The 14,798-nt window shown below is 40.3% G+C and overlaps 1 protein-coding gene across 1 annotated transcript; it reads left to right on the top strand.

The window, feature by feature from the left end:
- Positions 1-845: 845 nt before the first annotated feature.
- LOC103025460 (putative protein MSS51 homolog, mitochondrial) lies at positions 846-13,855 on the top strand. Its single transcript, XM_049480328.1, has 7 exons — positions 846-1,073; positions 2,648-2,812; positions 4,104-4,250; positions 8,455-8,579; positions 9,682-10,245; positions 11,994-12,087; positions 13,012-13,855. The coding sequence occupies exons 2-7, from the start codon at positions 2,655-2,657 to the stop codon at positions 13,211-13,213; spliced, it is 1,290 nt and encodes a 429-aa protein (XP_049336285.1). The 5' UTR covers positions 846-1,073; positions 2,648-2,654; the 3' UTR covers positions 13,214-13,855.
- The last annotated feature ends 943 nt before the right edge of the window (positions 13,856-14,798 follow it).

Below are 14,798 nucleotides of genomic sequence, written 5' to 3'. Positions count from 1 at the left end.
TTGGTCCTGACTCACTCATTTACTAAAATGTTTTGGTCTTGACTCGGACTTGGACAACAAAAAACTTTTGGTCTTGACTCAGACTCTACTACTACAAAGTCTCGCTCTTCACTTGGACTCGACACGGCCCTGGTCTTGGTATTAACTTTGAATTATGTACTTGAATTAATTACAGTATGTACAGTATTGACTCGGATTCAGTCTTGACTTGACTGATTTGACATGTCCCTGTCTTGGTCTTTACTATGAATCAACTACTAAAAAAAAAATCTTGACTTGGACTTGACATGTCTCGGTCTCGGTCTTGACTCGGACTCAAGTACTAACAAGTCTTGGTCTTGACTCAGACTCGACATGTCCCAGCCTTGGTCTTTACTAGGAATCAACTACCTAAAATATTGGTCTTTACTCGGACTCAAATTCTCCCGGTCTCTGTATTGACTCGATGTGTCCCGGTCTTGATCTTGACTTGGATTGGACATGTCCCTGTCTTTGTCTTTACTCTGAATTAGTTACTAAAAAGTCTCGGTCTTGTCTTAGACTGAACGTGTCCCTGTCTCACGTTGCTGGAGACGGGTGGTGTATACGGGTCTGTATGGATCTCTATGGTGGATCAGGGTGATGAATCACAGAACTGCAGAGGGGTAACTGCAGGTATTTGGGGGCATCTGTAAGTGGGGTGAGGGGGGGGGCGATGGAGGGGGCAGCTGAGGCAGGAAAGGGTTAAGTGGGTAAAGGGCAGGGGGTAATAAACAGGGCTGAGGAAGACACATGGTGGGGGGTGAATGGGGCAGAATAGGGAGGTGTAACTAAAGGGCTGGAGAATTCCAAGGGGGAGGGGCAGGAGGGGTCATTTAACCTTCCAGTGCCATCCTAAACCTGCAGAAACAGCAGATACCCCTCTACCCCCCACCAAAGAAGGAGTGAGAGAGAGGGAGAGTGAGAGAGAGTGTAAGTGAGGGAGAGCAGGTGTGGAGGTTAGAGGAGGGTTTGGTTGAAAATCTCCTGATTTTGTCTCTTTTTTTTATCTGTGTTCTGTTCTGAGGACTTCATCCCTCTCTCCCACACTTCTGGTAAGTTTTTATGTTATATATTTCTTTATATTTTAAAAATATTATATAGTAAACTCCAGTTTTTCCTTTTAATTATTTTTTTATTTAATTTAAGGTAATTAAGAACATATTTAACTTATTTGCTATAACAGCCTGCCTGTTTCTGTTAATAATTGTTAATTAGGTAGAAAATACTTGGTCCTGGTCTCTGTCTTGACTCGGACTATATATTTATATGTTATATATTTCCCTTTGCCCTCCTTTAGGCCCTATCTAAAGATGTTTTTACCTTAACTTTACCATAAACTATTACTTTTATACTTCACTATTGTAAGTCGCTTTGGGCAGAAGCGTCTCCCAAATGTAATGTAATGTATTTGTTCACATTTCAAGAATGTTATATGTTAAACTCCAGTATTTATTTCTCTTTTATTCATTTTTATGCAATTTATCCTTTAATTTAATGAGGCAAATCATTAAGAACATATTGACTTATTTACAACGACAACCTGACTGTTTCTGGCTGTATAAAAGTCATTGGAGTTAATTAATGATTATTAATTAAATTGTAAATACTTCTTTAAAAACATTAATAAACATCAATACAAAAAGGGCTTTGAGAAATAGTACTTACACATTCATTTATAATGTTAAGCTTCTATTCTTTCATTTGCTTTCTCATGTGTTAAATACGTTAATTCATTTAAATACCTATAATAATTATTTATCCAATTATTTTATAACTTGAACTGTCTTTCTATATTATTTTATAACATACAATAAAGCATGCAGAAAGATGCTTTTACAGGTTTTACAGTGTAAATGAATGTGGAGAATCTAAAGTGGTATTATTAGTAGTATTGTTCATTATGAGTGTGATAAATGTTATATAATTCCTTATTTATTTAAACTCCAGTTTGTGTAGATTGTGCTGATAAAACGTATTAAATGAATAAATCAGCACTGTTTTATTATTATAACAGTTATTATAAGATTATAGCAGTATTATATATTTTTTAATAATAAGATAAAGCAGTATCAGACTGATATAATCAGATTTAGATTACAGGAATAGTTCAGATTATTACCAGAGCTGGGTTTGATTTTTTATCAGATTTATAAAACTACAAACTATGCAGACTATATCATCTGTTTCCAGCTTAATCACTTTATATTTTCACTCTTTAGCTGCGTTCACATTACCTGACGGCTCGATGTGGCTCAGATCTGATTTTTGTGCTCGATGTGGCTCAGATCTGATTTTTTTTTTAAATATAATATATGTGGTCCTAAATCAGATATGTATCAGATCCACAGACATGCGACATGAATGTGAATGGTCAAATCAGAATTCATATGTCTTTTAGCTTTTACACATTTGCATTAGCATTAGCACTACGTGCTTCTCTCTCGTACCCACACATCTCTTAGTCCAGCTGTGCAGCTATAGCTGCAAAAAAAAAACAGCAAAAGCAAACCACCTGTCCTTTTCACTTACATTATAGACAAATCTGATCTGAGCCAAAAATCTGATTTGAGCAATGTGTCTTGTAATGTGAACCTAGACAAATGTGTTTGTGTGTTTGTGGTTACAGTTCCAAAATGGCGGGTAAAGTTCCGGCGCCCCCAGAATCCTTTGCTCCGAGTTCGGACAGCGTTTTCTCGGATCAGTTTGGGTTTTATTCTATGGACACAAAGGTTCCCGGACTCTCCAAAGTCATACTGGATAAACTCAACATGAAGGACTACTCAGAGTACAGGTGAGTACCTACACAACACACACCTACAGACATACACACACACACCTACACACACACACACCTACAGACACACACACAGTGTTGTTGGATAGCTGTGTAACAGTGTTGAGAATGTTAAGGATCAGTGGTGTTACACCATTGACCTGTTATAAGTTCTATACTGTAACAGTGTGATGTTACAGGTAAATGGTGTAACAGTGGTGTAACTGTTTCTCAGGGCTGCTCTGGAGGGGAAGGGGAAGGTGGTGTAAGAGTGGTGTAACAGTGGTGTAACTCTGTGTCTCAGGGCTGCTCTGAAGGGGAAGGGGAAGGTGGTGTAAGAGTGGTGTAACAGTGGTGTAACTCTGTTTCTCAGGGCTGCTCTGGAGGGGAAGGGGAAGGTGGTGTAAGAGTGGTGTAACAGTGGTGTAACTCTGTGTCTCAGGGCTGCTCTGAAGGGGAAGGTGGTGTAAGAGTGGTGTAACAGTGGTGTAACTGTTTCTCAGGGCTGCTCTGGAGGGGAAGGGGAAAGTAGTGTAAGAGTGGTGTAACAGTGGTGTAACTCTGTGTCTCAGGGCTGCTCTGGAGGGGAAGGGGAAGGTGGTGTAAGAGTGGTCTAACAGTGGTGTAACTCTGTGTCTCAGGGCTGCTCTGAAGGGGAAGGGGAAGGTGGTGTAAGAGTGGTGTAACAGTGGTGTAACTCTGTGTCTCAGGGCTGCTCTGGAGGGGAAGGGGAAGGTGGTGTAAGAGTGGTCTAACAGTGGTGTAACTCTGTGTCTCAGGGCTGCTCTGGAGGGGAAGGGGAAAGTAGTGTAAGAGTGGTGTAACTCTGTTTCTCAGGGCTGCTCTGGAGGGGAAGGGGAAGGTGGTGTAAGAGTGGTGTAACTCTGTTTCTCAGGGCTGCTCTGGAGGGGAAGGGGAAGGTGGTGTAAGAGTGGTGTAACAGTGGTGTAACTCTGTTTCTCAGGGCTGCTCTGAAGGGGAAGGGGAAGGTGGTGTAAGAGTGGTGTAACAGTGGTGTAACTCTGTTTCTCAGGGCTGCTCTGAAGGGGAAGGGGAAGGTGGTGTAACAGTGGTGTAACAGTGGTGTAACTCTGTGTCTCAGGGCTGCTCTGGAGGGGAAGGGGAAGGTGGTGTAAGAGTGGTGTAACAGTGGTGTAACTCTGTTTCTCAGGGCTGCTCTGGAGGGGAAGGGGAAGATGGTGTAAGAGTGGTGTAACAGTGGTGTAACTCTGTTTCTCAGGGCTGCTCTGGAGGGGAAGGGGAAGGTGGTGTAACAGTGGTGTAACAGTGGTGTAACTCTGTTTCTCAGGGCTGCTCTGGAGGGGAAGGGGAAGGTTGGGTTTCATTCTCATAAGGAAATGTTTCAGAAACTGGAGGAAACGTTTCAGTTCTGCACCGGCTGCTCCAAACTCCCCACCGACCTCCCGGATCCTAAAGCTCTCAAACGCTGCATCAAGTGAGTATATTTATATATTTACACTCTACGTACAATGCTAATGCTAATGCTGCTGCACCCAGCCTTAGTGTAAATATGGGAATCTAAGCTAACTGTAAATAAACAGAAGTACTTTTCTCACCTAAATAAACCGTTTTCAGGAGAGAAATCTGTGTAGATTAACATCCAGCACTCGTTTAACTTTAAAATAAAATGTCATTTTTTGGGAATTACAGTTTGGTTTACTTAATTTAGCTTTACTTAACTTAGTTATACCCCCCACCACCACCCAGTGGCTACACCTATGTGTATTGTAAACGTGTAGTTTCAGTACTTTAGGATACTGGTGTTGTGGTGATCATTATCTAACATCACTAAGTAGAGCTCTTGTGGCTGAATGCAATCAAATCTTTACAGCAATGTGATTCCAAAATCAAGTAGAAAGTTTTCTCTGGACAGTAGAGACAGTTACTCCAACAAAAGCACAGTAAACTCTTTAATTTAGTATTTAGTAAAATTTCTATACTTATTGTGTCTGTATAGTGTGAAATTAGTGTTAATGTGTTTATATCTGTAGGTGTTTATACACACACACACACTCGCACATCCAGTGGTCATTTGTTATACTCTAGTGTCTGTTTACACACACACACACACACACACACACACACACACACAGACGTGGCAATAAGGCATTTGCCCTCAGGGTATTATCACCATGCTAAGCCTGTACCCTCGGCCCGGCGGCTCCTGGCAGCCGGTAATTAACACATTACTGCTGCACTGCAGTGCTAACGTTAGCCTAGCATTACCCTATCACACACAATTAGCCTAGCAGCTACTTACCAGCAGAGCAGAGTGAGTGTAGCCTGGGCTAATCCTCTCTTTACAAGTGTACAAAAACACAGAGTGTTTCAAAAACTCACAGAGTGTGAGTAGTGTTAAACCAGTGTTTCCATCCCAGTTTAGTCATTTTTAGTCCTTTAACTAGCTACTGTTCCAGTCGCAATGCTAACAGTGCTGGGGGACGAAGATTAGCACATTAGCTCCACCATATCTTCTCAAACTGAGGCCATATCTCACACCCTGCGAAATGCACGTCGACATGCTAATCGCTATCTTACGCTAACCATACTCTGCACGACTCTGAAAAGACTTTTAGCAGACTAAAGTCTGACTCACTCTCACATCTAAAGACAAGTTACAGACTTTTTATTTACAGAATAAGATTTTATAAAGACTGGAGATCTCGCAGGATCATTATTTACAACAAGACTGCAACTAGATTCTTTCTGAGATCATTTCCCATCATGCTTCTGGTGGAGATTATTAGGAAGAGAAGCTGTTTAAAAGTGAAGCAGATAAATAGGCACCTTTTGGACACAACTGTCTTTGTGTTTGCAGTGATTTGTTCAGAAAAAAACAACCAAAAAGAAAAAGACAAGACAAAATCCTGGTTAAATGAACGGAAATGTTCCCGCACTTGCCTTGTGGCTTCCCGTAGCTGTTCTCCTATTGGTTGTTGACATTGTTCACGTCACTATTTGCGCAAGCTGAGTCTCAAGATTTATAATATTAACATTAAACATGGTTGATTTTATCTAAACACAGGACGAGAAAAAGACTGACTTAAACCTTCAATCCAAACCACTTTACATTACACTTTACGTCTCTCAGGACTTTATCCCAACTCTGGAAATTTGTCTGCAACAGAGAAATCTTTTAAAAAGGTTGACAGTCTATTTCCACTCCTTCTGCCTGCATCTTTTAAATAGCAAAAAAGATTACGAATATATTGCAAACATTTCTTGGCAACAGAAAACACAGGTACGCCACGGACTGATTTAAACCCTGACAACAGTCAAGACTTTCATTCCTATGTACTGAGTGTACACACACACACACACACACACACACACACACACACACACACAGAAGTGTCACAGCAGCACAAACCCAACTTTTACATCAACAATAAACAGAATAGTAAATAAAATAACATTGCTGTTCCCGTAAATGAGCTGCTGGAGCTCCTTCACAGCGTCAACCAGCAGCTCAGTTTCCTCTGCTGAGAAGAGTTTGTTGAACACGTCCAGGTAGCTGCACCGTTACAATAGCAATCCACCAAAGTCAGAGCTCACCTGATCTACTCTTAAAGAGAATGATGAGCAAGAGACACTCTGATTGATTTATTATTTCACGTTACACCCAAAATTAATTAACCACACCCATGATTAATTAAGAGAATTAGTACATGTCTTTTGCACATTTCAAGCAGAGTAAGGTGTACTTTTACCCTTTTTTTCTGGTTCTTTCTGTTTTTTTTTTATTTTAGGTTGGTTTTAGGATGGTGGTGGTGATGTTCTGACTAAAAGCAGTTTAACCTTTAACAGATTAACGCTGGTGTTCTGAAGGTCAGCACTGGGTTTAGGACCATAAACCCCTCTGGGTTTAACATCTGACTGGAGCAGAACTGTCTGACTGCATGCAGCAGTAAAACTCCAAAAATACCCCCTGCATTCTCTCTCTCTCTCTCTCTTTCTCTCTCTCTCTCTCCCTCTTTCTCTCTCTCTCTCTCCCTCTTTCTCTCTCTCCCTCTCTCTGTATCTCTCTCTCTCTTTCTCTCTCTCTCTCTCTCTTTCTCTCTCTCTCTCTCCCTCTTTCTCTCTCTCTCTCTCCCTCTTTCTCTCTCTCCCTCTCTCTGTATCTCTCTCTCTCTTTCTCTCTCTCTCTCTCTCTTTCTCTCTCTCTCTCTCTCTCTCTCTCTCTCTCTCTCTCTCTCTCTCTCTCTCTCCCTCTCTCTGTATCTCTCTCTCTCTCTCTTTCTCTCTCTCTCTCCCTCTTTCTCTCTCTCCCTCTTTCTCTCTCTCTCTCTCTCTCTCTCTCTCTCTCTCTCTCTCTCTCTCTTTCTCTCCCTCTCTCTGTCTCTTGGGTAAAGATCAGGGTTTACGATGGGCTGGAAGGTTGATGTGGTAAAAACGTCTAAACTGTTGGACAGATGATGCCATGACTCTAAAATAAACACAGAGACACTTCCTCTCTTTATCTGTTCTCTATTCTCTATCCATCACCCACCCAGCGTCCACCGCTCTGTCCATTACACTGTCCATTACACTGCTAATGGTTTCATTAAATGGTCAGAAAATACAAGTTATTAAGAGTTATTAGGAATTAATCAATTGTAATTGTGGTTATAGGTTTATCTGGCCTATGAGCAGAACCAACACAGCTAAATCAAGGGGGATACAAAGAAAAAACAACACAATATGAAAGTAAATACAAATGTATACACATGTAAATAGATGTGTACATATATATCAAGTATACATATATAAGAAACGTACAGAGGTTGGAGAATGAAACTGAAGCACCTGGTTTTAGAGCACAATAATTGATTGTGGTGACGGACAGTTCTGGTGGAAACAGGAGAGTTGAGGTGCACATTGAATTCTGCGTGATTTGATCAGCCGTGGTTTTATGTTTTTTGGATACAATCCGGGTTAGCACCCGAACATCCCTTTCAGAGAGCTTCCTCTTACAGCGTCCACAGTTAATCCTGTTGGATGTGGTTGGTTCTTCTTGGTGGTATGCTGACATTACCCTGGATACCGTGGCTCTTGATGCATCACAAAGACTTGCTGTCTTGGTCACAGATGCTCCAGCAAGACGTGCACCAACAATTTGTCCTCTTTTGAACTCTGGTATGTCCCCCATAATGTTGTGTGCATTGCAATATTTAGAGCAGAACTGTGCTCTTACCCTGCTAATTGAACCTTCACACTCTGTTCTTACTGGTGCAATAATGTGCAATTAATGAAGATTGAACACCAGGCTCCTCCAATTTAGACATGAAACCTTCCACACTAAAATGATGACAGGTGTTTCAGTTTCATTGTCCAACTCCTGTAAATATTAATAATAAAGAAACAAAAAAACAAAACAGGAACACAGGCTGTCTTGCAGATACACAGGATGCCCCAGAGTCAGTTTACATGTTGTACCGTGAGTTACATCGTTTTGCACAGTGTTAATTACTGTATTTTAAAATGTTGGTTTTGCCCAAAGGGAAGGCTGAGATCCATCTATCCCAGTATTTTATAAACTGATTCAGTCTGAGCTGCAACATAAACGCATGTCTTTTTTGAATACAGTATAAATGCACTGTTCTTTTGTTGGAGGATCCTGATGATAAGACTGTAATCCTGGTCTGATCTGGTTCCTGCAGGTGTCTGAATGTGTATTACTGCAGTAAGGACTGTCAGAGGAAGGACTGGTCTCTCCATAAGAAGTTCTGTAAGATGCTGAGGATGGTGGCCATCGACCGGCTGGTGGAGTGGCTCATTCACACGGGTAAAGATCCAGAAATATGCTTTAATTTCTGCTTAAAATGAAAGAAAACAGAACAGTCCATATACAGTGTGGTATACCTTAGGGTTCTGTTCCGGCAACAATTCTACAGGAAGTTAGTAAAGTTTGTGTCAAGTGTGCCAAGTCCTGCTGGAAAATGAAATCCTCATCTCCATAAAAGTTGTTTTCAGCAGAGGGAAGCTGTAAGATATGAAGTGCTGTAAGATTTTGTGGGAAAACAAAACTGCACTGACTTTAGACTTGATAATAAAACACAGTGGATCAACACCAGCAGATGACAGACATGACTCTCCAAACCATCACTGATCATCAGTACATTTTACATTTCATTTAAAGTAAATGAAGGGAGCAGAGTCTGGAGGAAGAGTGGAGAGACACACAGTCCAAACTGCTCGAGGTCTAGTGTGAAGTTTCCACCAATCAGTGATGGATCAATATTTGGTCCAATACTGCAGATAGAATGCTAATTTATAGATAAATCAAACAATACTGCTACAGTCTTTTCAAAAATGCTTAAAATACTACAGGAAAAGTCGTATTCTGGGACCATAAACTAGAAAATTGAACTTTATTTACAGAACATAATGTGATATAATACATGGTTCAGTGCTGGAAATAAAACGACATATGCAATCTATACTAAAAGATAAATAAAACATTTAAATGATAACTTTATTAACAGTTAAATGTTGAAATGGTCATTTGTTGCTAAAAGCAGACTATACTAGACCAGCACATGATGTGGGTGGGGTACCACAGGGTTCCATTTTAGGAACAATTTCATTGATGGGAAGCTACATTTTAGCTAAATTAAACTGTATTAAACAATATATTATTTGTAGCACTATACGCTCAATTAAGTAATTAATCTATTTTACTGTTGCTTCTTATTAATTCTGAATTTTTATTCCAATACAACAAATAAATTAGCAGGTTTTAGTTGAATAGTAGCTTAATAAACACTATACTGGACTTGTGTCTTGTCGTGTTTTGTAGAACATGGTTCACCTCTTGGAATAATATTACAAATGTAAAGTTAAATTTGAGTTAAATGTAAATTAATTTAATGTACTGTTGATTTCAGGTGACCTTCCCTTCCCCACGGAGGCGTGGTCTCGTCCCACCAAAGAGGTGCGGTCCTGGGAGGACTGGCTCTCCATGCAGGGTGACCTCACGCCCCGCCTTCAGCCCGTCCTCTCCAGCCAGAACATGACAGACCTCTGGACCAATGCCTGCCGTCCGTGGCCGGAGGAGGCGGAGCTTCGTGAGTCTTTGTGGCGAGTGTGCAGCGAGTTCTTTTCACGCACGCTGACGATTGGTCTGGGGATTCGGATGTTCTGTCTGGACCCTTATTCCCGCCCCCTGACGATTCACCTGGTGGGGGCCGGTCATAACGAGACCCTGGGGGCCCGAACCACGGACCTGGACGAGCTGAGCCGCATGTTCCCCGGGCACCAGGGCCTGGAGGTGGTGATGGTGGGGCCGGAGGTGGTGAAGGGCCCCATCATGAGGCCCCCGCTGAGGGCGTTTGGACCCAGAGGAAGGGTCTACATCAGTGCCTACAAGGGTCTGTACGACCAGTTCTGGGAGGAAGTGGTGGAGAAAGGGGAGGCGGCCAGACCGGACCTTGTGGTCGGGTTTCACCCAGGTATGATGTATACCATTATATATTTCTATAAAGATGAATATGGGTGGGCTTAGCACTGAACCTAGAGGAACTCACTGTGAGTTTTTGAGCTGAACAGAGCGTTCTGTATGTGGGCGGGGCTTAAGCACAACACTAAATAAACCACTTCTGACACAAATCTTTACATGCAGGACTAAATCATTAAAAATCGGTACTTTATTACAGCACATAATATCACAACAGTATACAGCTCTGTAAAAAATGAAGAGAGCACTTCAGTTTCTGAATCAGTTTCTCTGATTTTGCTATTTATAGGTTTATGTTTGAGTAAAATGAACATTGTTGTTTTATTCTATAAACTACAGACAACATTTCTCCCAAATTACAAATAAAAATATTCTCATTTAGAGCATTTATTTACAGAAAATGAGAAATGACTGAAATAACTTTCAGACCTCAAATAATGCAAAAGAAAACAAGTTCATATTCATAAAGTTTTAAGAGTTCAGAAATAATCAATATTTGGTGGAATAATCCTGGTTTTTAATCACAGTTTTTTTCATGCATCTTGGCATCATGTTCTCCTCCACCAGTCTTACACACTGCTTTTGGATTGGGGCGGTGGGCATCTTCAGACCCTTGAGATATTTACTCTCAGCTGTTAGAGGGTCTCTGGGTGTCTCCTGTTTTGAGTAATAGTCTATATATTTACCTCTTCAGGATTTAATGGTTAGCCTACTGTGTGTGTGTGTGTGTGTGTGTGTGTTATGGGGTTATGGGGGCTTTGTTGTTGCTTAGCGCATTAGTGAGCTCTTACACACAGCAGCTGTCAGAGAGGGATCATTATCAGAGACATAGATAGCTGTGTGTGTGTCTGTGTCTGTATGTGTGTCTGTATGTATGTGTGTCTGTGTGTGTGCGTCTCTCTGTGTGTGTGTGTCTGTATGTGTGTGTGTGTCTGTATGTATGTGTGTGTGTCTGTGTGTGTGTGTGTGTCTGTATGTATGTGTGTGTGTGTCTGTGTGTGCGTGTGTGTATTTTTATTTAGCATTTGGGAAACCCGTCCCTTTACCAAAGTAACCTTTGACATCATCAGTGACATCACAACCTTCACACTGTTTATATTAAAGGGACTGAAGACTTTTAATGCTGTTCATCATTTATTAATATATTAATAATTTAATTTCATATTTCTCTTTTTGTGTCCATACTAAATATAACAGTAATTAAAATATTTTCGAAAAAATCGTCTAAATAAATCAGTGAAACAGAACGAGGTCACCGTGAATAATACAGCGTGTCTGTGTCTCAACAACAATTCCATTACCTGCTGATTTTCACTATCATTCACCACCCTCTAGTGCAGACACCTGATAAAAATGTAAAAAAAAAAAACACATTTTACTAGATTCTTACAAAATGCAAAAATTGTAAAATCGAAAAAAAAAAACTTACCAAATTGAAAACCTCTGGAATATAATCAAGAGGAAGATGAATGATCACAAACCACCAAACTGAACTGCTTGAATTTTTACACCAGGAGTAAAGCAGCATAAAGTTATCCAAAAGCAGTGTGTAAGACTGGTGGAGGAGAACATGATGCCAAGATGCATGAAAAAACCTGTGATTAAAAAACAGGATTATTCCAGATAAACGTTATACTGGCCGATTAAGCTGGAAAATGTGATTTTTTTTGGGTCTGATGTCTTATAAATTCATAAAGTCATAAAGTGTGTGTGTGTGTGTGTGTGTGTGTGTGTGTTCTGCAGGGTTCCATGCGTCTCAGGGTTTGGTTCAGGGATGGTTGCCCACGCTGCTGCTGCTCCGAGATTACAACATACCCTCCATGTTCACCATGTACAAGTACGTAAATCAACAGGCCATATATATATACATATATATATATATATATATATATATGTATATATATACACACACATAGCATAGCATGAACTGTGTGTATTATGGCTTAATTATGTTCCATATATGTGTACTGTATTTACCTTATTTTTCTGCACTACAATAAAGGAGTTTCAGTAAAGTTTCTCCAGCACCCAGACTGGAGCAGTATTAGCATTAGCATTAGCATTAGCAGCTAATCAAGCTAAGTGCTAACTCATTCTCCGTTCAGAGTTAAGTATTATCAGCCTGTAGCCTGCTGTTAACCATGGCTAGCACTGTTGGAGCACCATTAACCTTACTCGCTAACAGTGCTAAGTGTTAGTTAGCTCTTTCGTCATTTAGAGGTGAGAATATCAGACTGTAGTCGGTGTGTTTATTGTATTAAAACAAGCTATGTGGGATGAACCACTAGCTAATAACACCCTGGCTCACCAGAACACTCAGGGTTCCTCAGTGTAGTGCTGTGGGGCGGCAGTTAGCCGCTAATGCTAATGCTGCTGCACCCAGCCTTAGTGGAAATCTGGGCATCTAAGCTTTCTGTAAATAAACAGAAGGGCTTTCCTCACCCAAATAAACAGTTTTAGGAGAGAAATCTGTGTAGATTAACAACCAGCACTCGATTAACTTGAAAAGAAAATGTTTTTTTAAGAACTAAACTTTTACTTACTTAGCTTAGCTTAGCTTTACTTAACTTAGCTAGTAAGCTATCCAACCCACCACCACCCAGTGGTGAGACTTGTTGAATTTTAAGGAAAACCTTATATAAGGTGAAACCCCTGTTCCTTACTAGTGATGCATAATGCACCTAATAGTGTGAAAATGATGGTATATTTAATTATATATATTTTAAATTAATCTCTCTCTCTCTCTCTCTCTCTCTCTCAGTGAGAGTGAGCTGCAGTATTCTCTGCAGATTCTGCTGGAGTTGGAGATGGACATTAAGGGAACCGGGCCGAACCCCTTCAGTTCCCAGAAGGCCGAGCAGGTGCAGTCCTGCCCCAACAAACAGCCCAGCTACTGTAACGCCTTCTATCTGCACTTCCAGGGCCTGCTGGAGACCGCCCTGGAGGAGGAGCTACAGGAGTAGAACCACAGAACCTCTAGATCATCACCCATCCGCCACCACGTTTCACAGTGGGTCCCAGTACACCTCTGCAGGTCTCCATGTAAACATTAGACGACCAGGTGTTGAGCAAAGCTGAAAATTGGACCTTACTCCAGACATTTGCCTGAACTTCAGCCTGGATCTGCTTTGCTTCCCATTGAAGAAGATTTTTCTTTTTCTAGCTTGAGTCATTTGCCATTCTTTTTATAGGTCACTTGAGGTCATCCTGCGGTTGCTGAAAGACATTCAAATAAGTTGACGGTCAATCTCCAGACCTGAACCCCATTAAAACCTCTGAATCTAAAGTAATCATGTAAGATGTAAGTCTTTCACAAGCCATCAAACAAAGCTGAACTGCTTGAATTTTTGCACCAGGAGTAAAGCAGCATAAAGTTATCCAAAAGCAGTGTGTAAGACTGGTGGAGGAGAACATGATGCCAAGATGCATGAAAACAAACTGTGATTAAAAACCAACCAGGATTATTCCACCAAATATTGATTATTTCTGAACTCCTAAAACTTTATGAATATGAACTTGTTTTCTTTGCATTATTTGAGGTCTGAAAGTTCTGCATCTTTTTTTGTTATTTCAGCCATTTTTCATTTTCTGCAAATAAATGCTCTAAATGACAAACAAATGTTAATTTTACTCAAACATAATCCTATATGCAAAATCAGAGAAGCTGATCATTTTTAGGTGGTCTCTCTTTTTTTCCCAGAGCTGTATATATATATATATATATATATATATATATATATATATATATATATATATATATATATATATATATATATATATATATATATAAGGCATATTAAAAAAACACACAATACTGGAAATTTATATTGTATATGAGAAAATATTTCTAGTAGCTGCAGTGGAACATTGAGACTCGTATTTATGGAAGGTTCTTGAAGCCTTCTCTGTGGACTAATGGGATTCAGGGTGGTGTTTCAGTGCTTTCAGCTGCTGCCCTCTGCTGGTCAGGCTGGTTAACTGCACATTATAAACACTGCTGAAACCATATATTACATTTATTAATCAGATTCATGCAGGTTCAGACAGATTCTGTCTAATTCTGTCTCAGTTTAGTTTAATTCAGTTAATTCAGTCTCTTTCAGGCAGATTCTTTTTTTTAAGCATATTTAAATTCGATTCAGAATAGTTCAGTTTGATTTAGCCTGATAAACGTCCTCAGATTCACTGAATGCTTTGGTTTGTTTTGCAGTTTTACGTGTTTAAAGTGTAACTAAACCCCCTGATTTTAGCTGGCTCAGCTTAGATTAGAAAAATGCAAAAAAAAAAAAAAAATAATAATAGATGGATGGATAGGTTAGGAGGAGGGGCACTGGGTGATGTATGGGTTTAGGGGCGGGGCAGGAGGGAGAGCTGATTGGACTGAGCAGTGTGCCTCTGATAGTGGTGAGACGCAGATGGTTGGACGTCATGAGGGGGCGGTACTAATCTGTAATGTTTATACATTTGCAGGACTGATGTTTTATTATTTCCAAAGAACACATTTCAGCTGTTAATGAGAAAATATGATTTAGGGTTTAGTGCCTCTTT

Source organism: Astyanax mexicanus, chromosome 6 (assembly GCF_023375975.1).
Source record: "Astyanax mexicanus isolate ESR-SI-001 chromosome 6, AstMex3_surface, whole genome shotgun sequence".
NCBI classification, from domain to species: Eukaryota; Metazoa; Chordata; class Actinopteri; order Characiformes; family Acestrorhamphidae; genus Astyanax; species Astyanax mexicanus.
This window is presented reverse-complemented; position numbering and strand designations above follow the sequence as displayed.